The sequence below is a fragment of the Ruditapes philippinarum genome, unplaced genomic scaffold, assembly GCF_026571515.1.
Source record: "Ruditapes philippinarum isolate M1 unplaced genomic scaffold, ASM2657151v2 ctg8836_1_1_1_1, whole genome shotgun sequence".
Classification (NCBI taxonomy): domain Eukaryota; kingdom Metazoa; phylum Mollusca; class Bivalvia; order Venerida; family Veneridae; genus Ruditapes; species Ruditapes philippinarum.
The window spans coordinates 3631-30179 of record NW_026855894.1 but is presented as its reverse complement, the minus strand read 5'-3'; the positions used below and the strand labels follow the sequence as shown (position 1 = coordinate 30179).

Genomic DNA, 26549 nt, shown 5'->3' with positions numbered 1-26549 from the left:
CCTAGCGATTGGTGTAGTGCGACCTTGACCTGTCAAATCGTGCATTTGCAGATAATATAATGGCAGAAGAAATAACAAACGCTGCTCTTAAAGAGAAGATCTCTCAGTGGATGTCATGGAGTAAAGTGAGTTTAATTTATTGCAATGTAAATTTAGAGTTGCCATTCGATAAATTAATTTGAAAGTTTATAGACTGGAAAAAATAACGATTCGTTCTATACATGATTCGACCCATTAATGAGTTACCACAATTAAACAGTTATAAATTTACAATTTGCACTACTTTATTTGAAGTTGTGTATTAAATCATTGCCGTTTGTAAATTGTTAAATTTAAAAATTTGTTTTTATATAAAATATGATAGTAGATACTAGATCTATAACATTTTGCTTGTTTTTAAATTATGTTTTTTTGCAAATTATAGCATAAAATCGGCTATTTTTCCCTCTTTTGCCCATGTTATAACGGGACCAAAACCATGTGTTAACATAGTCACACGCTCTTGTTATAGCCCGGTTTCACCTATGCGCAATACATTACAGGGCCCAGTAAACAAACAAACAAACAAACGATTTGGCCTGTTTGCCAAAGAGTCATGCGCTCTTGTTATATTGAAATTTATTGATTCGAGGGCCTCAGTCGCATATTCAAGTAACTATGCCGGAAAAACGGCGTATAGACATCGGTGCTAATCTTGGTTGTCGCCCTTTCTAAGAAACGGACAGTTGTCAATGTAAACAAATACAGTAGAATCTACCTGTCATTCAGTTTAACACTCCGATTAACTTACAAAACTAGATAACACAAAATTAATATGAGAAAATGTTTTTTATTTATGTTAATGTTGATAAATGCTCTTTATATTTCTTTGAGAGAATAATGCTTAGTGCTTGATTTTTTTATAAACTTGTTTGCTTGAAAAAAAACCGATTCTGAGACTGATGTCACTGATCCTTTTTCTACCGTCAATCTGAAATCATTCTAAGAATTTCTGAGGGTCATGTTTTGTCTTGGGTAGAGGGTAGAGTAATGTAAAGTTTTTTTTTCTTGAGATAATAAATCTCCAAAGGCCAAGCTTTGTTAAATTTTTTCTTTTTGTTAAATCAATTAAAGATCCTGTATGTTTTGTAATTGAGATTGCATACCACTCTTCATTGAATTATATATGTATGTAATTATGCAAATTTGACAATTTTCAAACATGGAAGAATATGTAAAATATGTATTGCAAATATTTGTACATATTTAAGGTAATCATTAAATTATATGCATTCATTTCTTATTGGAAAAATTGACTTAGAATTTATAGAAAACTTAATTCTAATTACCTCCCTTTATTTACATGAAATATTAAATTCGGTAATATCTTTATAAATAATGTTTTTTGAAACTTACAATATCGATAAATCTTAATTTGAGCATCATAATTTGTATATAAAACCATAAAAATAATGTGTTACAGGATCTTTAAAATTCAAAATTTCGTTCGGTTCCGAGAATTTTCCAAGTTGTTGGCCCTGGAAAAATGAAACGCATACGTAAAACATAGAAATGGATAAATACCGTCCAAGCACAAGAATTTAATGTAATTGTGTTTTGTATAAACTATACATCACGAGTCCCTCGGAACTGTTGGAGCCCTCGCCCTACCGGGCTCTGGCACCAACCGTTCCCCGGGACTCTGCAGACGTTATAACACGGAAAAACGTGCGTTAAACCTATATAATCTTCTGTTTTCATTTATAGTCTTACCAATGATTTACTAGGACTAGAAGGTTAGCTTCTAGATACCATCTCTATAACGATGGTGATTATTATAAGTAACCATCTCTCAACCAAAATGTTAAATTGGCCATGATAAACTTTATATTTTACACATAAAATGATAATACTGCAAACGAGATTTTCAAAAGCTGTATTTGCAAAATGAAGGCTTGCATAAACATTGATTGATTTTGCATTAGTAAAAAGATGAAAAAATACAGTAAATTTGATAAAAGTGAAGTATTTTTAATGAAATATCTATGTCTTTCCAAATGTTTTAGTTATACGTTGTCAATACATGGTTGCAGTGCAGTCAGCAAATTATGACGTCATACGAGGTCTTTTTCACCAATTCTTAGGTCAAAATAAAAATGGCGTCAAAATAGATGAGCGTCAAAACACATGACCTCACTACGATCCAAGCCAATGTCCACAAGTACTGCTACCCTGGATATTTCAAAACCTCGTCCAGCTTCCTTAGATTGGACTCACTTGAAGACAATCTCGGATGGTAACCGATCACTGGTGAAGCCCCCTGATCCATCCATGCCTGGACTCCTTCCAGTGTAGGATAGGTAATGGTGTCACAAAACACACCAACCACTCCTACCAAATTGACCGCATGGGTTTCTAGAGGATTTATACTTTTCTTATGCCTCTTGAGAAGTATCAGAAACCCTCAATTCATCAAGGGTACTTATCCAGATGACAATGACTATCAAATGCATCTGGATATTGTGGAAGCCGGGACTTATCTTCCTCAGACATATTGAATAACTGTTCTCTTGCTTTTCCTTCTCTAACATTTAGACCATAAAGAGAAGGAACTTCTAGTGAACTAAGATTTCAACATTATAACTAAGAGGCTTTAATGTGAATTCTCAGGCACTGACCTTTTTAGAACGTACAGGAAATCCCTCCTAGCCTGTGCTGATAAAGCATCAGGCTCCTCTTCCACAGGTGGTGGACTAAGTGACACTACTAAATTGATTAAATCACTTAAGTCCCAATGTGTACCAAAAAACCACCTGGTTATTAGGGTAAGGGCATTTAACCTTCTCAGGGAGACATCCTCCCCAAACAGATGAGGGTTAAACACACCCTGTAGATGACAAATCAATGCACATTTGTGATTCATCTCTACCATACAACCAGACACCAGACACCTCTTCCCAGAAGGAGAGGTAATATTGATGGACAGTTTGGGTTTCTTACCAGCTCTGACCACACTTTCTGGATGATCACAGGGCTTAGATTTATTACCCTGAGACCCTTTTAGCTGTTTTGGACCAAAAATACCAGAAACAGTCCTTTACAGTTCTGCATAAGTTCTATCACCCATGCCTGGCCTTGAGGCCTTAGCCGGGCAGCTTATGAGTGTGTGCCTTTTGGCTCACTCATACCCTCGCACATTAGTGGCTTCTCCGGACTTACCAGCTTTACTGGAGTATGGACAGGACTAGAGCCCAATAACTTGTCCACACCCCCTGAGGGCGAGGAGCTCACCTCACACTCAACACCCTTGGCAGCCAATAAAGACTGTTTAGGTGCTTCCTCAGGTTCCAGGTGTTCTCCAGTTCTCTCCAGTGAAGGATTTGACTTGAGATGAATATCCCTACTTTGACCTTAGGGTCACCTTTCACATATTACATATATTACGAAGCCAAGCATTTGATTTCCTCCCCTTGGCCAGCTCAACTTGGTCGTGAGTGAGATGCATAACCAATCTTCCCTGTTTGACCACTTCGACAAGCACTTGCATGTATATCTTTTGTTAAATGTTTTGGCAAAGCCAAAATGTATCACATGACTATCTTTTGTTTTGGCGAAGTTCCCAAACTACAGCCTCATTTTGACTGTTTTAATTAATTGCAGTGGAATGTTTAATTTTAAGATAATAGCAATCAAATAAAAATAAATTCTATATGACTGTGGCCATCCTTAAAAAATTGTTTGTTTGTAGTGCTCCGACCCTATGTTCAAGAGGTGGGTAGGTAGGTAGGGATTTTTTTTTTTTTTTTTTTTGAAATTGTTACAAAATTGAAGCATACTGAGTAGAGCAATACACAGTATATAGTCTCCCATGATATACTGTGCATTGTATTTAGACAAATTAAAATATGTAGGCAAATGTATTTCTGTTGATATTTTCTTTGTTTAATATTTCAAATGATAACTGTTGAGACATACAATGTAACACTTTTTTGTTGTTTATTTTACATCTATTTCATCTTTAAACAAAATAATTGAACTTGTTCCTTATTTACTGACATTAACAAGGTCTGGAAAAAGGTGAAAATATCTTTAATAAAACAAGTGGTCTGAGAAAAATATATACAATATGATTACTTGACAGATCTAGCCCTTTGAGAAAATAGAACAGAATTAGTCTCAATACCAGTATTTCAGTGTTATTTGAAAATGCAATTTACACTGCAAGTATAGGTGTTTTGTTTGTAAAATCAATGATTACCACCTTTTTTGATGACCACCTAAGATTTCATTTACTGGTCCTGACTTGTCAGATTCTAAATGCACAAAGAAGGGAGGGGTGTAGCAAATCCATTTCTCATTACTATTGAATAAAAGGAATTATCCTGCAAATAATATTAATCTGGTTTGAATATAATTATTTGAAATTAAATGACTAATAGCAAAATTTTTTAGCTTTGATTTTTTTGTTATTGTTTGTTTGTTTTTTTCTTTTTTGTTTGTTTGTTTTTTGTTAAATTTTAGGGGTACACTTGAAAATTTAGATTACCTTGCCACTTAATCGTATTAACCCAGTTAATTAACTCCATTCACTAGCCAGCATAATAATAGATCATTACGTATGTTACACCTGTCACACAGTCGTGTGTACTTACCATATATGGCAGTGTAGTATGTAGAAAAATCTACGTCACCTGCTGTATACATGTATAGTGTGTAATCAACAGGTCCTGGAGCCTGGAGTTTGTTTTGAAAGTTGATTTAAAGAGAGCAACAATTAATAAACCCATTTGGGTGTTTAAAAGGGAATATAGTACGGACAATTACAAAGGAGAAAAAAGGAACAAAAAAAAAATTAAAAAAAAAAAATCCTCCAAGGTGTAAAAAATTTTTAGAGTCGGGGCCATTTTCATGGGTCGGTCGGAGCACTACAAACAAACAATTTTTTATGGATGGCCTGAAGATTTAAGTGCCAATAGGTCCGGGAAAAGGCATTCAAATGCCAATAATTCCTTGTAAAAAACTGCTTTAAAGTGTTAAAACCAATTTATATTTCAGAATGAGAAAGACAATGCTGAAATAGATGGACTTGTAAAGAGTAGAAATGAAAAAGAACTTGGATGTCGTCTACTGCAACGTATGGAGTTCGGCACAGCAGGTTAGTAAAATATTTAAATCGCTTTTAAACTGTAAGACACTGTGTTCTTTGTCAAATTGTGTATGTGCAGGCTTGTAATTTTTGACCAAGGTGCCTAATTACAATACAGGGGTCCTTGGGTAGGGAAATTTCACATCATATTGAAATATTGTCATATTTAATACTATTGAACACTTGTTCTCATGCTTAGCTAAAAATTTCTAAATAAGTTATATATTTATTTTTAAGGGCTAAGAGCAAGGATGGGAGCTGGTTTCAATATGATGAATGATTTAACTGTGATACAGGCTACCCAGGTAGGTGATATTCTGTTTATCACAATGATATGATATATGCTGTGTTTATCACAATGATATATTATATACTATGTTTATCTAAATTATATACTATAATACTATGTTTATCACAATGACATACTATATGCTATGTTTATCACAGTGATAAATTATATACTATGTTTATCTAAATGATATACTTTATACTATGTTTATCACAATGACATACTATATGCTATGTTTATCACAGAGATATATTATATACTATGTTTATCTAAATGATATACTTTATACTATGTTTATCACAATGACATAATATATTTTTTTTACACTGATATATTATAACTATGTTTTTAAAAATGTATATAGTTTTTACTCCAACGATATGAAGACTTTTGTACTCCCCCCACCCTTTGTCTTTGGGTCGCATCACATTTAAAGTTTTTCATGCAATTTTTTTTTATCCCCAAAAATTGAAGGGAATGGGTTAAAATTTAAACATTTATTCAAGAGAGATAATAAAACGTTTGCCCATTTTACTCACACTTCATTATCATGGCTGTTGTTTAACTATCAAGCACTGAGAATACTCAAGCATGCTGTCCCACTGACAGCTCTTGTTAAAAGACAGTTAAGTACTGGATTAGTCCATCTCTGGTCACACTAGGACTGGGTTAGTCCAGCTCTGGTCACACTAGAACTGGATTAGTCCAGCTCTGGTCACACTAGGACTGGGTTAGTCCAGCACTGGTCACACTAGGACTGGGTTAGTCCAGCACTGGTTACACTAGGACTGGGTTAGTCCAGCTCTGGTCACACTAGGACTGGGTTAGTCCAGCTCTGGTCACACTAGGACTGGGTTAGTCCAGCACTGGTCACACTAGGACTGGGTTAGTCCAGCTCTGGTCACACTAGGACTGGATTAGTCCAGCTTGGTCACACTAGGACTGGTTAGTCCAGCACTTGGTCACACTAGAACCGGGTTAGTCCAGCTCTGGTCACACTAGGACTGGTTAGTCCAGCACTGGTCACACTAGAAAACTGGGTTAGTCCAGCTCTGGTCACACTAGGACTGGGTTAGTCCAGCACTGGTCACACTAGGACTGGGTAGTCCAGCTCTGGTCACACTAGGACTGGGTTTTAGTCTAGCACTGGTCACACTAGGACTGGGTTAGTCCAGCACTGGTCACACTAGGAACTGGGTTAGTCCAGCACTGGTCACACGTAGGACTGGTTAGTCCAGCACTGGTTACACTAGAACTGGTTAGGTCTAGCATGGTCACACTAGGACTGGGTTTAGTTAGCAACTGGTCACACTAGGACTGGGTTGTCCAGCACTGGTCACACTAGGACTGGGTTAGTCCAGCACACTGGTCACACTAGGACTTGGGTTAGTCCAGCACTGGTCACACTAGTATGATTAGTCCAGCACTGGTCACACTAGGACTGGTTTTAGTCCAGCTCTGGTCACACTAGGACTGGGTTAGTTCCAGCATGGTCACACTAGAACTGGGTTAGTCCAGCTCTTGGTCCACACTAGGACTGGGTAAGTCCAGCACTGGTCACACTAGAACTGGGTTAGTCAGCTCTTGTCACAGCTAGGACTGGGTTAGTCCAGCACTGGTCACACTAGGGGACTGGGTAAGTCCAGCTCTTGTGTCACACTAGGACTGGCGTTAAGTCTACACTGGTCACACTAGGACTGGGTTAGTCCAGCACTGGTCACACTAGGACTGGGTTAGTCCAGCCTGGTCACACTAGGGACTGGGTTAGTCCAGCACTGGTCACACTAGGACTGCGGTTAGTCTAGCACTGGGTAACACTAGAACTTGGGTCAGTCCAGCACTGGTCACACTAGGACTGGGTTAGTCCAGCAATGGTCACACTAGGACTGGGTTAGTCCAGCACTGGTAACACTAGAACTGGGTTAGTCCAGCACTGGTCACACTAGGACTGGCGGTTAGTCCAGCCACTGGTCACACTAGTACTGGATTAGTCCAGCACTGGTCACACTAGTACTGGATTAGTTCCAGCCACTGGGTCACACTAGGACTGGATTAGTCCAGCACTGGGTCACACTAGTACTGGATTAGTCCAGCACTGGTCACACTAGTACTGGATTAAGTCCAGCACTGGTTTTCCCCTTCCCCCCCCCATTTCTTCCCACTAGGACTGGGTTAGTCCAGCACTGGTCACACTTAGAAACTGGGTTAGTCCAGCACTTGGTCACCACTAGGGACTGGGTTAGTCCAGCTCTGGTCACCCTAGGACTGGGTTAGTCCAGCACTGGTCCACACTAGGACTGGGTTAGTCCAGCTCTGCGTCACACTAGGACCTGGGTTAGTCCATCTTCTGGTCACACTAGGACTGGGTTAGTCCAGCACTGGTCACACTAAGAACTGGGTTAGTCCAGCACTGGTCACACTAGGACTGGGGTTAGTCCAGCCCACTGGTCACACTAGAACTGGGTTAGTCTAGCACTGGTCACAACTAGGACTGGGTTAGTCAGCACTGGTACACTAGAACTGGGTTAGTCCAGCACTGGTCACACTAGGACTGGGTTATGTCTCAGCACTGGTCACACTAGGACTGGGTTAGTCCAGCCACTGGTCACCACTAGGATACCTGGGTTAGTCCGCACTATGTCAACACTAGAACTGGGTTAGGTCTAGCACTTGGTCACACTTAGGACTGGGTTAGTCAGCACTGGTAACACTAGAACTGGGTTTAGTCCAGCACTGGTCACACTAGGACTGGTTAGTCCAGCTCTGGTCACACTTGGACTTAGGTTAGTCCCAGCACTGGTCACACTAGGACTGGGTTAGTCAGCATCTGGTCACACTAGTACTGGATTAGTCCAGCACGGTCACACTAGAACTGGGTTAGTCCTGCACTGGTCCACTAGTATGTTGTCCAGACTGGTCCCTAAAGGGGTTAGTCTAGCTCTGGTCAATAGGAGGGTTGTCCGACTGGTACATAGGATGGTTATTTCCCGGGGTTCCCCAGGATGGGTTAGTGTCGGGGTCCTAGAAGGGGTTTAGTCCAGCATGGTCACCAGAACGGGTTGTCCGCACTGGTCAAAGGAGGGGTTTTAGCCCAGCACGGGTAACACTAGAACTGGGTTAGTCAGCACGGGTCACACTAGGAGGGTCAGTCCAGCTCGGGTCACACTAGGTCGGGGTTTAGTCCAGCTCTGGTCTCCTGACGGGGTTAGTCTAGACTGGTCCCAGGACTGGTTAGTCCACCCTGGCCCAACTAAAACGGGGGTTAGTCTAGCTCTGGGTCACATTTAGGACTGGCGTTAGTCCAGCACTGGTCACCACTAGGTTCTGGGTTAGTTCCAGCTGCTGGTCACACTAGGACTGGGTTAGTCTAGCACTGGGTCACACTAGGACTGGGTTAGTCCAGCATCTGGTCACACTAGGACTGGGATTAGTCCAGCTCTGTCACACTAGGAACTGGTTAGTCCAAGCACTGGTCACACTAGGACTGGGTTAGTCCTAGCACTGGTCACACTAGGAGAACTGGGTTAGTCCAGCACTGGTCACACTATGAACTGGGTTAGTCCAGCACTGGTCACACTAGACTGGGTTAGTCCAGCACTGGTCACACTAGTACTGGGTTAGTCCAGGGCACTGGGTCAACACTATTGGATTAGTCCAGCACTGGTCACACTAACAAGTACTGGATTAGTCCAGCACTGGTCACACTAGTACTGGTTCTTAGTCCAGCACTGGTCACACTTAGAACTGTTAGTCCAGCACTGGTCACACTAGGACTGGGCTTAGCATCCAGCACTGGTCACACTAGAACTGGGTTAGTCCAGCACTGGTCACACACTAGGACTGGATAAGTCCAGCTCTGGTCACACTAGGACTGGGTTAGTCCAGCACTGGTCACACTAGGACTGGTTTAGTCCAGCACTGGTCACACTAGGACTGGTTAAGTTATTTTAAATTGATTTAGCGTAGACCAAACCAATATTTATTATCACCATTGGTATTAGTGATTTGTAATAAATAAAATATTTTTCAGTATTTGTATTAAATTATTTTAAGTTTGAAAAATTTGAACACACATTATTATTACAATATATAATTCATAATTGTATGCACTTGTCACAGTTCAGAAAAAGATATTGACCCCCAATTAAGAGGTAGCCCGAAAGTTTTTGAGGGTTTGGGTTTTGAGCCCTGTCGGGTTAAAAATTTTTTCGATTTTCTCAAATCTCGAGAAATTTCATTGGTCAGTGTAATTCTGTGACAGTTTCTGCCCAATAAAATCCCTGAATTAAGTTTGAGTTTGAAGAATTTCTTTTAATTTTTGGCCCTGGTGGGCTGCACATTTTCTAAAATGTGAAACAATTAGTTGTTTGGCATTTTTTAATTTTTGCCTTTTTTCCCTGTAATTTATTGTTTCTGATCTTTTGATTCATCAAAAATAAGTTAAAGATTTAGGGCAACATAAGTAATAGTTTTGTTTCCCAGAGATTATCATGTATTTGATAGATGAATTATCACGATCTGTGTGAATTTTTCAGGTTCAATTTCAGTATCAGTTTTGTTGATTTCTAGGTTGTATATTTGGTTTGCTTAAAAAAATTTGAAAAGAAAGTTTAAAAAGTTTATAAAAATTTATTATGAGACATGGGGAATAAACAAAAGATGAAAAAAAACCCCTTTAATTTTAAGATTTTTGATTAAAATTTTTATACAAAAGCAAATTTTTTCCCTTAAAAACTTGTCATTCATTTGCCCTAATTGCGGCGGTGAAAATACCCTAGTATAACATAACATTTTTTATCGGTGCTATGCCTTTTATTTTAAAAATTAAATGTAAAATAAAATGAATTATTATATTATGATTTATTTTTTTTTCATACAGGCTAACTTTTAAAACAATTTGATTCCAACTGAGAAAAATATCAAAAAATAAATTAGTTTTAAAATATGTATAAATGTGATTTAATTCGTAGCTTAGAATGTTTAGTCTAGTAAAACTTCTGAACTGAGTGACCCCCCAAAGAAATGACTCTTTCAAAGAATGATTTTTTTTCTAATGAAGGAATCATTGCAACACTTCACAGTAATAATTAAAACACTGTGTGTTAAATCTTAAAAGGTGTTGCTCTGCAAGGTGGGAAACTGTATTTCATAAATTTCATGTAAACCAAGCAGCAGATACTGAAGTCTGATACAAAAAAAGTCATAGATGTAATTAACTGAGCTGCTGCATTGGAATTTTTTATGTATTATTGAAAAAGGCATACATTTATGTTTGCTAATTATAGGAAAATGTTTTTATAATTACAAAAAAAATAATTAAAAAAAGTATACTGCTCTTTAATTTTTTGTCATACAAATAGGTTTAATCTTCCTTATATACTTGAAAATGAAAAATGATTAAAAATTTTCCACCCGTATAGGCGGCAGCCCGTTCCCTGCAATCAGTCTGACCCGCTCTAATTTTTTGAAGCTTGATTTTCAGTGTGTCTGTTCCAAAAAATAAGTGTCAAGCTATAAAGATCGCTGCATTGTCTTCATTGTTGTCAGCATCACTGTCATGTTAATGTAGTTCATTATTAAAATATTTTAAAAAGATATCAAATGGAAATTTTTGAAGTTTTTTAGAATTTTTTTGAAATTATTTAGAAGTTATGCCCCTTTTTTAAGGCAAAAATTTTTAGAAAAGAAAAATATTTCCATTCCCAAAAAGAAAAATTGAAATTATAATGTCATAAAAGTTTCAGGGAATGTTTGATGCAACTTTTCCCTATGAAAGTCATAATTTTTTTGAAATTATTTTTTTCATAAAAGTTGGGGAAAAAAACAAAGTATTTTTACTTCCATACAAAACACAATATAACTATATAACTCAAAATTACATGATAAAATTTTCCAAATTTTAAAGCAAAAGAATAATACCTTTAAACTTTTTGAAAACTATTGACTAAACATAAGATAAAAAAAAAAAGTGTATAGAAAAAAAAAAAAAAAAGCGTTTCTTGGGAATAAGGGCCCTTTAACAGATGGGGATTAAACGCATGGGGAGCTCTTATTGTATTTTGATTTTTTAAAAAAACCCCTTTTAATTTTTTAATAGCCCTTTTCCCATAGTAAAAGGGGTTTTTAAAAAAGTTCTTTCAGGTTTTTTTGGCTAATTTTTTTTAATGTTTTTTTTTTTCCATTGGGGGTTTTTTGAAAACCCAGAATTTGTCAAGCTTTCCTAAGGCAAAAAAAAATGGGTGTTTGTTTTTGGGGTTTGATGGAAGATTTTAAAAATTTTAAGAGGTAGGAAAATTAGAATATTTTTTTTTGACCCGCGCCTTTAACTCCTTAAAAAAAAAATTTTTTTTTACCCATTTTTGTTAAAAAATTGAAAAATTCTTGGAATATTTTTTTCCATAGCCAGTTTAAATTGGCCCGATTTAATTTAATGTTTAAATAAAAATCATCAAAAAAAGGTTAAATTGTGTCCTTTCTGGTTTAACCCTTAAATTGCATTTTAGAAGGTAAACCCCATCTTAGCCATTTAAAGATGCTATTTAAGCAAAAAAAAATTTTCCCTTTTAAAGTGAATTAAAAATTTTTTCATTTTTTAAATTTACAAACAAAATTTGTTTATTTTTCAGATTTGCTCAAACTGAAGCTCCCAAAAATTCCTTACATGCAGGTTTGTAAAAAATATATCTGTTTTTCCAAAAAATTGCCCAACACCAAATTGGGTTTGAAATAAAATTTTTGAACATTTTTTTTAGGGGCTTTTATTTTATAAATTTAAAAATTTTTTCCCCTGTAACGTTTAAATCCCTTAATTTTTCTTTGTTTTGGGTTTTTTTTAAGGGCTTCACTAAAAATTGCTTTTTTTCCTTTAAAGGGAAACCTTTATCAAAATTTAATAAAATTAGTTTTTTTTTATTTGCCAAACCTTAATTTTTGGGGAAAATTTAAACCCCCAACCCCGGTTTAAATTTCCCTGAATAGCCCTTTGTCCAATTTAAAATTTTTTTTGGAAAAGTACAGTTTTGCTTTCTTTTGAAAAAATTTTCAAGATGGAAAATTTAAAATTCCCTGTAGTTTTTAATGAAAACCCAACCAGTGTAAAGTTTTTTCGTTTAAAAGTGATAAAATTTTAATTTAAATTTGCCTGTGACCTTTAAAAAACTTCCTGAAAATTTTACTTTAAAAGACTGGGGGTTTTTTGGGTATATGAAATATAATAAAAATTTTTGCAAATAGGAGAAAACCAAAACCAACTAAAATAAAATGATTTTTTTTTTTAATTTGGGCCCAAATACTATAAAAAAATTTACGATTCAAAAAAATTTTTTTACACAGAAATATGGTATACCTATTTTGTTGGCAAACAGATGATACTGTTAGTGGTATGAGTTTTTTTGTTCTGTTTAGGCTTTTCTGCACACCAACACAATAACAGTCATAATTGCACTGAAACAGGAAACATTATTCTGGCTAACATTTGATGTTACAAACTTAAAGCAACACCTGCGGTCAAAATCAGGGAATGGGTAAAAGTGAAATATTTTACAGAAAATTTTTTTTTCTGTTTTATTTTCGGGCCCTTTATTTGGAAAAAACGAGACTTTTAAAAAATGTCCATGGGGTTTTTAATGGTAACAGCATCACATAATCCTAAAGAAGATAATGGTTATAAGGTAAAAATCATCATGTAATGACATTAAAAATACACATTTTTTAGCAATAAAAAATAATTATCCCTCCTTGAATTTGGTGTATACTTATTGTGTTGTTTTTCGGTGCTAACCTACCAATAGGATACAGCTAGGATATTTTGAAAGTATTCAGTGCACTTATTAACTTAGAACATTATATAATTTTGAAGATTTAAAGAATTTCACCAAGATTAAATGTAATTTGAATGGAACTGAAATCATCTGTTTAGGAAGATTAAAATTTTTTTTTATCATAGAATTATAAAATACAATTCAAAGGTTATGGGACAGTCTGGCACGTATATGTCAAGTTTTCTTCTTTTACAAGTCAATATCAGATTTTACTATCCCTTAGTCTCCTTCTTCATGAATTATATTGTTACTGAAATCATTTGTACATTAAAATCATTTTGATTTGAATATTTCCAATATTTCAGTTTAATTTATTTTCAGGTATATTGGTCAAATGGAGCACAAGTAAGTCTCAATAATACTTTTATATTCAATTCAATACTTAATAATGCCACACAGTATAATAATTGACTATTTCTGGCTTCACGATGCTTAAATCTACCCATTGGTGATAAAAGTAAACCGTATCACTCCAATAAATAAGATTTTATTAATTTCACTTTTCAACCCATTGCTGTGATGAAATGTGTCTTAAGTTGAGAGGTTGTGGATTATTCCAAGTTAAAGAATAGCTTTTCATGCTTTAAAAATACAAGTTACATGAATGTTATAAATAATATGATCCTATATGACAGCCAGTTGTAACCTAGCGCATCACCTACAGGAAATATGAGGAATTTATTTTAGATCAGCAGTCCTTGTAAATGCTCCTCCACACTGCAGGGATAGTCAGAAGTTCAAATCCCCAACACATGCTCTTACACTGTAAGCTACAGTGTGAGCTGTTGACATCCCTTGTCATATTGGCATCAATGCAAAACCTGGTAGTGCAAAGACATATGGAAGGTTAATTTTTCTCCCACCATCTGGGGATCATTATCCCCCATAATGACCTGTAGTTTGGGGATCCAGGGTTACAATTGACTTGTACATCAAGCCTTTGTGGTTATCATAAGTCTTAACCAATTTTACAACTTTATTTTACTAACAGTTTTCCAAAACCAAATTTGACACTGAAATGGTCATTTCTGAATTTCCATCATTCCTTTTGTCTAAAACTTGATAAAGATAATTTTCCTTTTGTACTATTATGTTACAGATAGTGTCTCCAGTTGATAAGCATATATCTAAATGTATAAAGGAGAATCTAGAGCCGTGGCTGAACTCGTGGGATGTTGACTTTACAGAGACAAGTCCTCTCCGAGTTGATCCTTATGATGATATACACACAAAATACCAGGAAGATGTGAAAAAACTTTGCTATTACAAGTTAGTTAATGACGTTTGCTGTCATACTTTTGCTTATTTAGTTAAACTTTTTGTGATTTACCATGACTTTTGGTTATTTAGATAGGCCATTTGTAATTTACTGGGATCAAGGTTAGTTAGTTACCTAAACCTTCTGTAATTTACCATGTGTTACTTTTGTGCAGTAATGGAATATGTTCTTCTAAATTTTATAGGAGTTTATAAGTTATTGCACTAAGGTGACACATGATGATGATTGTTGGTTATTACGATAAACTTTGGGTGAATAACCTTGTCCTTCTTTTTCTGTATTTCCATATAAATATAAACAGAACAAGGGGGTCTCAGTGGCTGAGTGGTTATGGTCATTGACTCCAAACCACTTGACCCTCAATGCTGTGGGTGTGAAGCCCAATAGGGACTTTGGATTCTTTCTTGTGAGGAATCTATCCAGCTAGCTTATGGAATGTTGATGGTTCTATTCAGGTGCCTGGGCATGTCTGAAATAATGCACGGAAAGGCACCTAAGGTCTTCCTCCACTAGTAAAGTTGGCAAAGATGCCATATGATCTAAACTGTGTTGGTGCTATGTAAAACCAAAGCAAAAAAAATGAACAGAAGAATTAATCTTGCATGTATACTATTTTCAAATGATAGGGAAGAGAATGGTCAGTCAAGTGTAAAGTTTACATATACAGCCATGCACGGAGTAGGGTATATTTTCTCGGATAAGTCTGTGCAACAGTTTGGTTTTCCGCCTCTGATTCCAGTGCCAGAACAGGTAAAAGTCATCCTTGTTTGTTTTATAAATTGCTTGTCTTTTTTGGGGCATGGATGTGATTAAGAATTCTTTCATGGATTGATTTTCACCTAAGTTTAAACACGAGTTTGGCACAAGTTGGTACAGTTATAATATTAGCGGAAATGCTTTTAACTAGACAGAGTAGGGCTCAAACCTATGATCCCTGTATCCAGTTGGTCACCAAAACCATTTTCACCATTACTGAGGTTAGACGGAATCCTGCTGTCTGGAAGATAGTTGTTAAAGCTAGCATGGCCGAGTGGTTAATGCATCGGACTAGTAATCTGAGGATTGCTATCCCCTTGGGTTCAAACTCTGTCATGAGCAAGCTGTTGTTTCCTTGAGCAAGAAACTTTACACTCATTGCTCATTTCTGGCTTCTTCAAGGAATGGATTTGAGAGTGTGTCTATAAGCCTAAAGCTTCATACACAGTCAAATTAAAACAAAATCTGTATAAACCATAAAGCTAGCATAGGGAAATTTATTGTTGCATGCTGATGTCAGTGCAACTGAAATATAGTGCACAAAAAGTCACTTTATATGTTCCTATAAGACTTAAGGATAAAATAAGACTTAGTTATTTTGTTTTGACTAAGAAACCAACCTAGCTAAAGTACTAACAGGTTTATCAACTAAATGCTGTAATTTTGTTGTAGTTCCTATAATTCCATTGTTAAAGTAAATGTTAGTAGATAATTCCATTGTTAAAGTAAATGTTAGTAGATATAACAATAACATTATATCCAGAACAAGGTTTCATAAAATACCGGAAATGGCCATTTAAATGCGCTTCCACAATGGCAGTGTATGAAATTTTTTTTGGATATTATTATATATTTATTATATTATATAACAAAAGATGCATATTTTTTTAATTTTAGATACTTCCGGATCCTGACTTCCCTACAGTAAAATACCCAAATCCTGAAGAAGGAAAAGGGGCCCTGGTAAATATAATTGTTTCTGTTTTTGTTTTCTTAAAGACATTTGGTACACAAGTGTGCCCTATACTGGATGCATAGGCATTTATTACATTAGTGGTTAATATTTTGAATGTAAAACTTCACTGGGTGTCATCCATCTAAAATAATGTAACTGCCAAAGATTCAATTTATTTGTTAAGTTTAATTGTATTCAATTTTATACAACTTATGCAACTTACATCCCTGTCCGCTTTTGAGACTAACAAGATCTGGTGTGAGATGAAGAATCATGTATTGCTTGAACCCACAACCTTTAAATTGAGAGGCAGACACCTTAAATGTCGGACTACTGTTTTAAAAGTTTGGGTTATCAACAGTCATTGAATGATTTTTTACATATTTAATGATGAAAATTTACATTTTTAGCATCACCATGAAATTTGTTTTTGTTTTCCCCTATATTGAAGGGTTTCAAGGATTGTCATTTAGATGAATTAACACTATATACATTTGCTCCATTTCTCATATTTGAACAAGTATTAATTACACAAACTATCAATTGTAACCCTTTCAAAGAATATTTGTTATAGTAATTACCTGGAATAATATTTAATAGCGATATCTTATAATAATGGAATTATCTATTAAAATGAATACCCAATCATTTATATTATTGTATTTACGGTAATAAATATATAGTATTTTACAGTAATAAATATGCTGTAATTACTCTGGTAGGTGTTATCTATGAAAACTGCTGACAATGCTGGTAGTAAAGTTATACTTGCAAACGACCCTGATGCTGATCGACTAGCTCTAGCGGAAAATGACGGGTAATTTAGTAACATTCTTACTTGTAAAAAATATTGTGGCCTTTTTTTTCTGAAGAGGGCAAAAATATTTGTAAGTGCGCAATACATGCATTGATAGTAATATTTTGTGAGAGGATGTTTACACAATATTCGTATAAAACAAACACTGGTGCATAGAAAGTAGGTGAAGGAGACCTCGTTATAAAATTTGGCAATGATCAATCTTGTTTGCTTATTGCCAGTATAAAAAATTTATGTCAATGTCTGTTGCCAGTATAAAAAAATTAGCATAAAAAAGTAAACAATATTATACAGTGAGGATAAAATGTTACAGGAATAGGTTGACATTCTCTTGTTTGTCTGTTGCCAGTATAAAAAATTAACATGAGAATTATACAATATTATACAGGATAAGAAGGTTACATAGGTTATAGATATAGGTGACTGACTGTAGCCTTGAGAAACAGAACAAAATATGTTCTTTTAAAGATTTCTCAATCACAAGAAGATAAGCTGTAGTAGTCTTTTAACACTTTGAAAATGAAAAATGTTACAGATATAATATACTATTTGTGTTGTGCATTATTGATGCATTTACACTTATTTTTCCAATATTTATTTTTGTGTTGATACTTTTATTGTTTCTCATATATGTAATGCCTTCATTTATTGACATTTATCTTAGATATTTCAAAAGTAGGTATATCTTGCATTTACTATAACCATAGTTAATTTGATGGTAACTTGTACTGAGTCAGGCCAGTATTTTTTATGTGGTTTGAAGTCACTAGGGTTAAAGTCATTGAGGCTGAATTAGATTTTACTATTTACTAAGCTGTTCTGCTAGCTTAAGGATTGTCGGTGGTGCAACTTAAGTGACCGTTCATTCCTGAAATAATGCACAGAATGGCACCTGAGGTCTTTTTTCATAAGTAAAGCTGGAATGTTGCGTTATGTCCCATACTGTATTGGTGTGACGTAAAAAAAAAAAAACCAAGCAACTATAATATTTTATATTTCAGTGAGGAGTGGACGATATTTACAGGGAATGAGATAGGAGCTCTGTTAGGATGGTGGTCCTGGTTTGCTTTCAGACAAAAACATCCCAATGTCCCTGGTAAGTCTGTTCTTACCATTCATATTTATTTGCTTTTCATGCTAACCATGTCCCAATTTTTTCAGGGAAAATTTTTAACATTTTTGTGCTTTTGTCCGTAACATATAAGTTCAAGGGACCATGAGTTCAAGCCCTGAGCACAGAACAGTTGTATTTTTCTATGAATAATTTATCATGAATTTAAAATGGAAAAGTAAAATTAAATCAAGATACCTTAGTTGTATAGTTTGTTTTCTTTAACAAAAATGGAATGTCATTTATGTAATAAATTAATATATTTACAGCACAAGATTGTTACATGTTGGCCAGCACTGTGTCCTCTAAAATATTGCAGACAATGGCTACAAAAGAAGGCTTTAATTTTGAGGTAAGCAATGATTGATAGTTTTCGAATATCCCTAAAATTATAAAAGAGTGTAATACACAAATGTGTAGTAAAAAAAATATGTGGAAAATCTTGATTTTCTGTTTTAAGATTTTAAATGCATGTAAGCAAACAGTAAAAAAAAAAAATCCTGCAGAAGTGTATTTTTGCATTTACCAAAAAGTTATACATTGTGACTTAAAGGCTAAAGCATTTTACCCTGCTTTGTACTTTCAGTAAATATTCCATTTAGTATGTCAAATTTCCAAATAAAGACACTCAAAGTAACTGATGATTGAAAAACACTTAATACTGTTATATAGCAAACTAGAATTAGGAATTAGAATTGCAAAGGATAATAATGATGAGAAATAGTTCTTGTTAGCTTATAGGTATTTAATCAAACATGTATTTCATTTAAATTATATTACATCAGCAACTATAGATTTGCATGTACATGTTTTATGCTGAAAAGAACTTGGCCTCCATCATCTTTCCTGTTTCTGCACCATATGACCTAAATTGTGTTTTGGTGCAATGTAAAACCAAACAAAACAAAACAACAAACAAACTTGTATGTGTATTTATGATTCAGGAAACTTTGACTGGTTTTAAGTGGATGGGTAACCGAAGTGATTCTTTGTTGAAAGAAGGGAAAACAGTTCTGTTTGCGTTCGAGGAGGCGATTGGTTACATGTGTGGATCTACGGTGTTGGATAAAGATGGCGTGTCAGCTGCAGCGGTCAGTGCCGAGATGGCTGCGTACCTGTACAGAAATAATAGTACATTGAAGAAAAAAATTACAGACATTTATAAGCAGTAATTATTATTTCCTTGATAGATAAGAGGATATTGAATGAGTATAAGTTTGATACTGAATTTATTGGACAAGTTGAATAAAATTATATTATGTGAGCCTCTGCGGAACATAATATATCTTTATTCAACAAGTTCAATAAATTCAGTAATGAACTCGCACGAAATTGATATTCTATTTATCACATACCAAAACATAATGACTGTTTGACGTGAAAAAGAACAATTTTTATTGACGTGCCTATAATATAACGCTAACATTTAGCTAGTGTAAGTTTGATACTGAATTCATTAAACTAGTTGAAAAATATGTTCGTATAATGCAAATGACGTCATATCAAAATATATGCACGGCCGTGCAATACCATTTTTATGGAGTAGCACAAACGGCACAGGTATGTGATAAAAATATTTACATCATTGAAAGTACTACAGAATCATTAATATTAGTAGTTGTGGTTTTCGTTTATATGTTAATCTAATAAACATTGCAGGTTAATCTAGACCTATATTAAAATGAAACATGAATCTTTGAGAACTATTACAGTCCCTTCATGTCATAAATTCTCAGTTGAATCCCTTTGAGCACAGGTATTTAATTTTTTTTGGAAAGTGATTGTTTTTGTGTGGACTATTATGTACATATGTATGCATTGGTGAAGAATGAAAATTAAGTTTTAAATTTTGTCTTATTTTCCAGTTATGGACACCATATCTCAAGCAATTCCTACTACATTTGTCACGATCCAGAAACTATTAAAAGAATGTTTGATGAGATTAGAAACTACAACAATACTGGCAAGGTTAGACTGTGTATTAATGATGTTCTTTGTTGTTAGTTATAGCTTAGACTTGTTTTTTTTTTAATAATGGGGAACCATTCTATGTTCTTTCTGTTGTTTTGGTATTTATTGTCATGACTCATTGACTAAAGAGAGGAAGGTATCCGTTTAGCTCTGAGGAATGTTGATGGCTGATATTCAAGTGTATGTCATCTTGTACCTGAAATAATGCATAGAAGCAGAATTCAACATTTAAACATGAAATTGTGAAATTTGTCAGATCTGTTCATTGGGCATTTATCATAATATTTTTGAAATGACAACTAGATATGTTAGATTTATTATCAAACTTCCAATTTGATTGTTGCTGATGTTATGCCATCTTTCAAAACATTGTGAAAGTCAATGATAATATTCTATAAGCTAACAAAAGTTATTGAAAAGCAATTGAAATATATGATGTTTTCAAATTTTATTTAATGTACGTTTTTCACAATCAAAAATTATGTAGCAGTCAAACCTGAGATTAAAGACCATCTAAGGGAGAATCCAGAAATGTCCTTTATAGACAAGTGGTCTTTTTTTGGAGGTTTTTCTTTTATAATCAATGACGGTTTAGCAAAGAGTGATCTTTATGTTGTGATTGTCTTCAAAACAGGTTTGACTGTAAACAACAGCATACATTGTATGTAGCCTTATTAGCTGGTACAGTCAAATGTGTATTAAGCGACCGCGCAAGGCAAACACCAAAAATGTAAAAAAAATTCCGACTGACGTTGCAAAGGCCTTTCTTTATTATAACTACCACTCTGAAGTAGAGTTTTTCATTTTATGCTAAATGTTTGTATCTTTTACAGTACCCAGACAGCTGCGGATGTTATAAAATCAAGCATGTTAGAGATCTTACCGTAGGCTTTGATAACAGTCAACCAGATAACAAACCTGTGAGTGTAAACTGATCCTTACTTTTAACGCTTTAGGCCGCTTTAGTGGCAGATGTGAAAATTATCCTATTTGGCTATAATAAAGCCAGGTCAGTTTGCATATTTGTTCAATAGGATCAAGACTTATTCTGTAAGCTTATTTATAAAGTATTTCACGTATTTGATACGGAAATCTCCAAAACTATTTATGGACTGTCTTAGATTCAGAGCAGGGCAAGGTCATAATACACTTGGGGGTTTGTCGGGGTGGGGGATATACATATTATTGATTATCACTGGGTTCTATGTATCAACACAAACCTTTATTTACCTTCAAACTGTTGTATTTCTTAAATGGATTAGTGAAATTTCAATTTTTTTGACTGTCCATGAGCAATTTTTATTTGTTTGGGTCGTCAGACCAAACAAATAATGGTAGCGAAATTTCAGAGTCTAATGTTGTTAATTGCAAATGCCGAAAGTAGTTCACTTTTTGAAGCGGTTACTTCCCTTTATATGTAACACTAACGCCGAAAAATTCAGGGGAGATCACTGCGTAAGATGGTCAAAGACAGGCACATCTATATTCAAGCAATATAATTCCCGAATGGTCGAATATTTCTAATATTGTTTTATTGTATTTTCTGATCGAAAATAAGGAAATACAAAGCGGACATTCAATCTCTGACACAGAAGTTTATGACAAACCTAACAACAAGTAGTTCTCAAAACAGCTTTAAACTAGCGATTTAAAAGAAAGAAATATTTTTATTTTGTTACAAGTATCCAACAATTTACAACGCATTAAAAGTTTAAAAAAAGTGTTGGCTTATAGAATTGTCAATAAATGCACAATCACAAATTACGCGGATGAATATGATTTTATCAATGATTGAAAATACTATTTTTAGCGATGTCGATTACCGAATACTACACAAACCGAGTAGTGGAATATATAGATTCTACATGTCGGACTGTTTGGGCGAGAAGATTTGCTAAATTATTTACTTCAATTTTAAACAACAGGTTTATCCTGAACAAAATACCTCGAAATTAATAAGGATTACAAACCCGAAATGCAATGGAAGTTCTAAATTTTGAATGACTTGATGTTATTCAGTCGTTATTTGTATAACTTCTCCGTGGTACAGGGGTAACGCGCTCGCTTGGGGAGTGAGAGGTCTGGAGTTCAAATCCCAGTTGAGGAAACTTTTTTTTTTTAATTTTTAAGTAGCCATGATATGCAAGGATAAAGTGTGGCTGTCGTAAAAAATGAACATAAATAATTTATTGATGCAACTCTAGTTATGTAGAATTCCGTATGTATCAAACTCTGGTGCCTAGCAAAATGAATTATAATACATAAAAATAAACTTATACAGGAAAATACATACAGATATACAGTACGATTTAGATTGCAAAGATCAGAAAATACCACAGAACTTGCAGCCCTTTGATTCTTTATAAATATACATGCTTATAGTAAGCTTCAGGATGTTAAACAACAGTTAAAGTCATTACAAGCCCTAATTTAGATCGAATAATATGGTTTTCTTCAGGCTGTTCACATATAAATTCACCGTGGCTGAAGGGTTTTCACGCTCGCTTAGGAAGCGAGAGGCCTGGAGTTCAAATCCCAGTAAAGTCAACTCATATTTTTTTTTCAAATTGTTTAAGTCAAATAAACATTGGATTGAATATCAGTGTTGCAATCAGTCTTATAGCCACAATTATAACGCTGGAAAGCATTGGTGAGACCCAAACAAATTCAGCGCCTTCTGTGCTTTGATTAAGATATCAGGATAAAATTTGAAAGTTGGTCTGCCGACAGTTTACTTTAACTGTACAGATGTGCAAACTGGCCTGAATCTATGATTCTGTTGGCGATGGCTAATCACTTTTACTTCCAATAAGATAAAAGTTTAAACTGAGTAAAATAATTGGATATTTTGTTTTTGTTTTTTTTTAGTACAATGTGCTAAAAGTTATAATTGTTTTTCAGATGTTGCCGGTCAGTGCATCTAGTGAGATGATTACCTTCACGTTTGAGAATGGTTGTGTAGCAACAATAAGAACCAGCGGTACAGAACCTAAAATCAAGTACTACACGGAACACAAACCAGATCCTAGTCACGTGTAAGTAATGCTTAAAGTTCTTGATCTTGTTTGAAATGATGTATCAAAGGTCTTCGTCTATACTTAACGGTCAGGGAAATGATGGCCTACTGGTAAAGGTGCTGTCTCTCAACCACTAGTAAATGTGGGTTCAAAACCCTACCTCTGTCACTACCATGTTTCCTTTATATGATGTAAGCAGGGCTTGAACTTAATACTAGCATTTTTGCAAAATGCCAGTAAAAATTTTCATAGAGGTAAAGAAAGTAATGCACAAACTTTTGCTAAGTGCTTGAAATGTAAATATGTAAAGAAACTGATGTTTAAAGCAGTATGCCTTCAGATTTATGCTATAATGCATGAAAATGTATTTAAAAGTAAAATGTTGTGAAGTGAACAAAGGAAGTAATTTACACGTAGCAAACATATTGAGTTAAAAGGTTAAAATACATGTTGTTACCATATCAGTAAATTTATCAGATAATTCATTTTCATATTCACAGACTGGATCGGGAAGCTGCACAAAAAGAACTGGATGATATGGTGAATTGTATTATCAAATATTTCTACAAACCTGGGGACAACAATCTCACAGCTAGATCATCATAAAGTTAGTCTTGAATTGTAATAAATGATATTGTTCTTTAACATTTTCAATGCCAGTGTAAAGTAATGACTTGTATAATTGTTCTATCAGTGTTAAATCCGGCCAGCCTAAACATTTGTCGGGGGGGTTGTTTTGTTTTAAAAAACTTTTTAAAATTGTTAAAGTGATCAATTTTAGCTTTGCGGATTTTTTTGGGGCGGGGGGTCACTTTAGAAGACCTCTAAATTTACAATGGATTTCCAAATCCAAAAAAGGGACAAGACCATTATACAAATTTAGCATTGCAAAGGTTAAAGAAGTTCATATTCGTGTCAGAAAAGATGTTTTTTGTCTCTTATAAAATATTTTACAATGTACATACATGTATATGTGTATAGTAAAAACTTAAAAAAATCTTCTTTTAAAAAGCCCAATGAGCTAGAGCTTAGATAATTAGCATGAAACATCTTCTTATGGGTGTCTACCAAGTTTGTTCAAATAAAAGCCTTTGGGTCAAAATTGGCCCCGCCCCAGGGGGTCATTGATTTTCCCTATATGCACATAGTAAAAACTTAAAAAATCTTGTTTTAAAAAGCCCAATGAGCTAGAGCTTAGATGTTTAGCATGAAACATCTTCTTATGGGTGTGTGGGGGGGTGGCTATATACAGGTGAGCGACCTCAGGGCCATCATGGCCCTCTTGTTTTTCTAAATAGGCATTACTAAAGAGCATCTCCACCTAGTCGTTCTTGTGTTGATTGTTGAATTTTAACATACTGAGTTTCAGTTATCAATGTGTTTTTCAATAGAAACAATTAACTTTGTATTGTGTGAAGTAACAATTATTATAAATGTATCCTGTCGAGTTAAAATTATCAATGTATCCTGTTGAGTAAAAGATTATCATTTTTATCTTGTAAAGTAATTATTAATGTATCCCATTGAGTAAAAATTATAAATGTATCCTGTTGAGTTACAATTACCATTGTTGAGTAAAAATTATCAATGTATCCTGTTGAGTAAAAATTATCAATGTATCCTGTTGAGTAAAAATTATCATTGTATCCTGTTGAGTTACAATAACCATTGTTTGGTAAAAATCATCAATGTATCTTGTTGAGTAAAAATTATCAATGTATCCTGTTGAATTACAATAACCATTTTATCTTGTTAAGAAAAAATTACCAATGTATCCTGTTGCATAAAAACTATTAATGAATACTGTCAAGTAACAATAACTCTTTATGTCATGTGATAACCTGCTGTGAAATTTATTTTAGGTGCCTGGTTTTCTGTATATATCGGTTACTGTCCTTGCTTACGGTTTGAAATATAAATCACACCCCACTTATGGAATGGAACGGTTCAACCTTGACAAGATGATAATTATGAGCTGCGTCACGACAAAACCAACGTAATGCGTAATGCATCGGCGCAGTCTGATCAGGATCCATACTGTTCGCTTACCAACTCTATTACAAGTAGAGATAGCGAACAGCATGGATCCTGATCAGACTGCACAGATGTGCAGGCTGGTCTGGATCCATGCTGGTCGCAAACTCATTACGTTGGTTTTGTTGTGACACGGCTCATATCAACTTCAGGTATCGGTTAAGTTTACATTTTATGCCTACAGTGGCCATTCCATCTATCACAATTATTTGGATGTACTGATAATATTTATATAACATCTTTAATTTATCCTGTTAAGTTACAATAATGTGTTCTGTCTACTGTAAAATTTCTTGATTAACTTATTTTTCATGTTGTTGATGTTTATGTTTGCATTTTTGAATATCCAAGAATAGCATGTGTTATATTTCAAGCATTGTAATAGATTAATTTGAATGGTTAACAGAAAAGCCAAATAATGCTGTTCCAAATTTTATGTTGTTTTTTATAGAGTATTTAAATGTGAAGGTGTGTTTTTATTATTGTTATCTTGTTGATATTTAAAATTATGTAAATGTATATAGTAAATGTACTTGAAAAATGATGTAAATATCACATTTCTATAAACAGCCATTCCATTGGTGTTTTGTAAATGAGCCGCGTCACGACAAAACCAACATAGCCGAGCAGACTGATCAGAATCCATGCTGTTTGCTTACCAACCCTATACCAAGTAGAGAAACTGATAGCGAACAGCATGGATCCTGATCAGATGCGCAGGCTGGTCTGGATCCATGCTGGTCGCAAACACACTGTTGGTTTTGCCGTGACGCAGCTCAAATGTTTATTATGCATTCTAAGATATACTGTTGAGATATTCTGCTATGCGGGAAAATTGAAAATATCAATTGACTTTTGTTATAAGCTGTTGAATTTTTAAACGTTTTCATTAGGCAGCTGTGCTACTTGTTAACTTAATTATATAATGCAAGATTTTAGAAAAAAAATTAAGAGAGTTGTTTTGAACACTTTTGATGTATATATTACTGTTTAATTTTTTAAAGTTAGAAGGCGAAATTACTGCTGTTTGAAGTTATTATTTCTGAAACGTGTTCACCGCTTACAGACTTAATCTCTTAGATCGCAGTGTTCACAAAAATCTCTTTGGTTGCACTGTTCACAAAAGCCTGTTTTTTGTTGGTTTTGTTTTCATCTTTGACCCATGTTGTTGTTGTTGTCATAAGTTATAAAAAATACATTTTGTGTACAGATTTTAAATTGTAAATTTTTATAAGATTAAAGAATTATTACAAGTTTCCCTCAGCATTCTAGTGACAAATATCATAGTCTTCGTTGTTTTATATTCTACATGTTCTTTATGCACTTTTATGTTACGTCTTATTTTATTGGCTAGAAAATAAATCAAGAAAAAGTA

The 26549-nt window shown here is 34.5% G+C and overlaps 1 protein-coding gene across 1 annotated transcript; it reads left to right on the top strand.

Annotated features, from left to right (window-relative positions):
* On the top strand, positions 1-26549 carry LOC132744740 (glucose 1,6-bisphosphate synthase-like). The gene is made up of 17 exons (XM_060733520.1): positions 1-125; positions 5035-5134; positions 5363-5447; positions 12041-12081; positions 13023-13084; positions 13556-13579; positions 14334-14503; positions 15140-15263; positions 16167-16232; positions 16947-17041; positions 18043-18137; positions 18422-18504; positions 19097-19320; positions 20018-20120; positions 20957-21043; positions 23025-23158; positions 23641-26549. The coding sequence occupies exons 1-17, from the start codon at positions 60-62 to the stop codon at positions 23744-23746; spliced, it is 1665 nt and encodes a 554-aa protein (XP_060589503.1). The 5' UTR covers positions 1-59; the 3' UTR covers positions 23747-26549.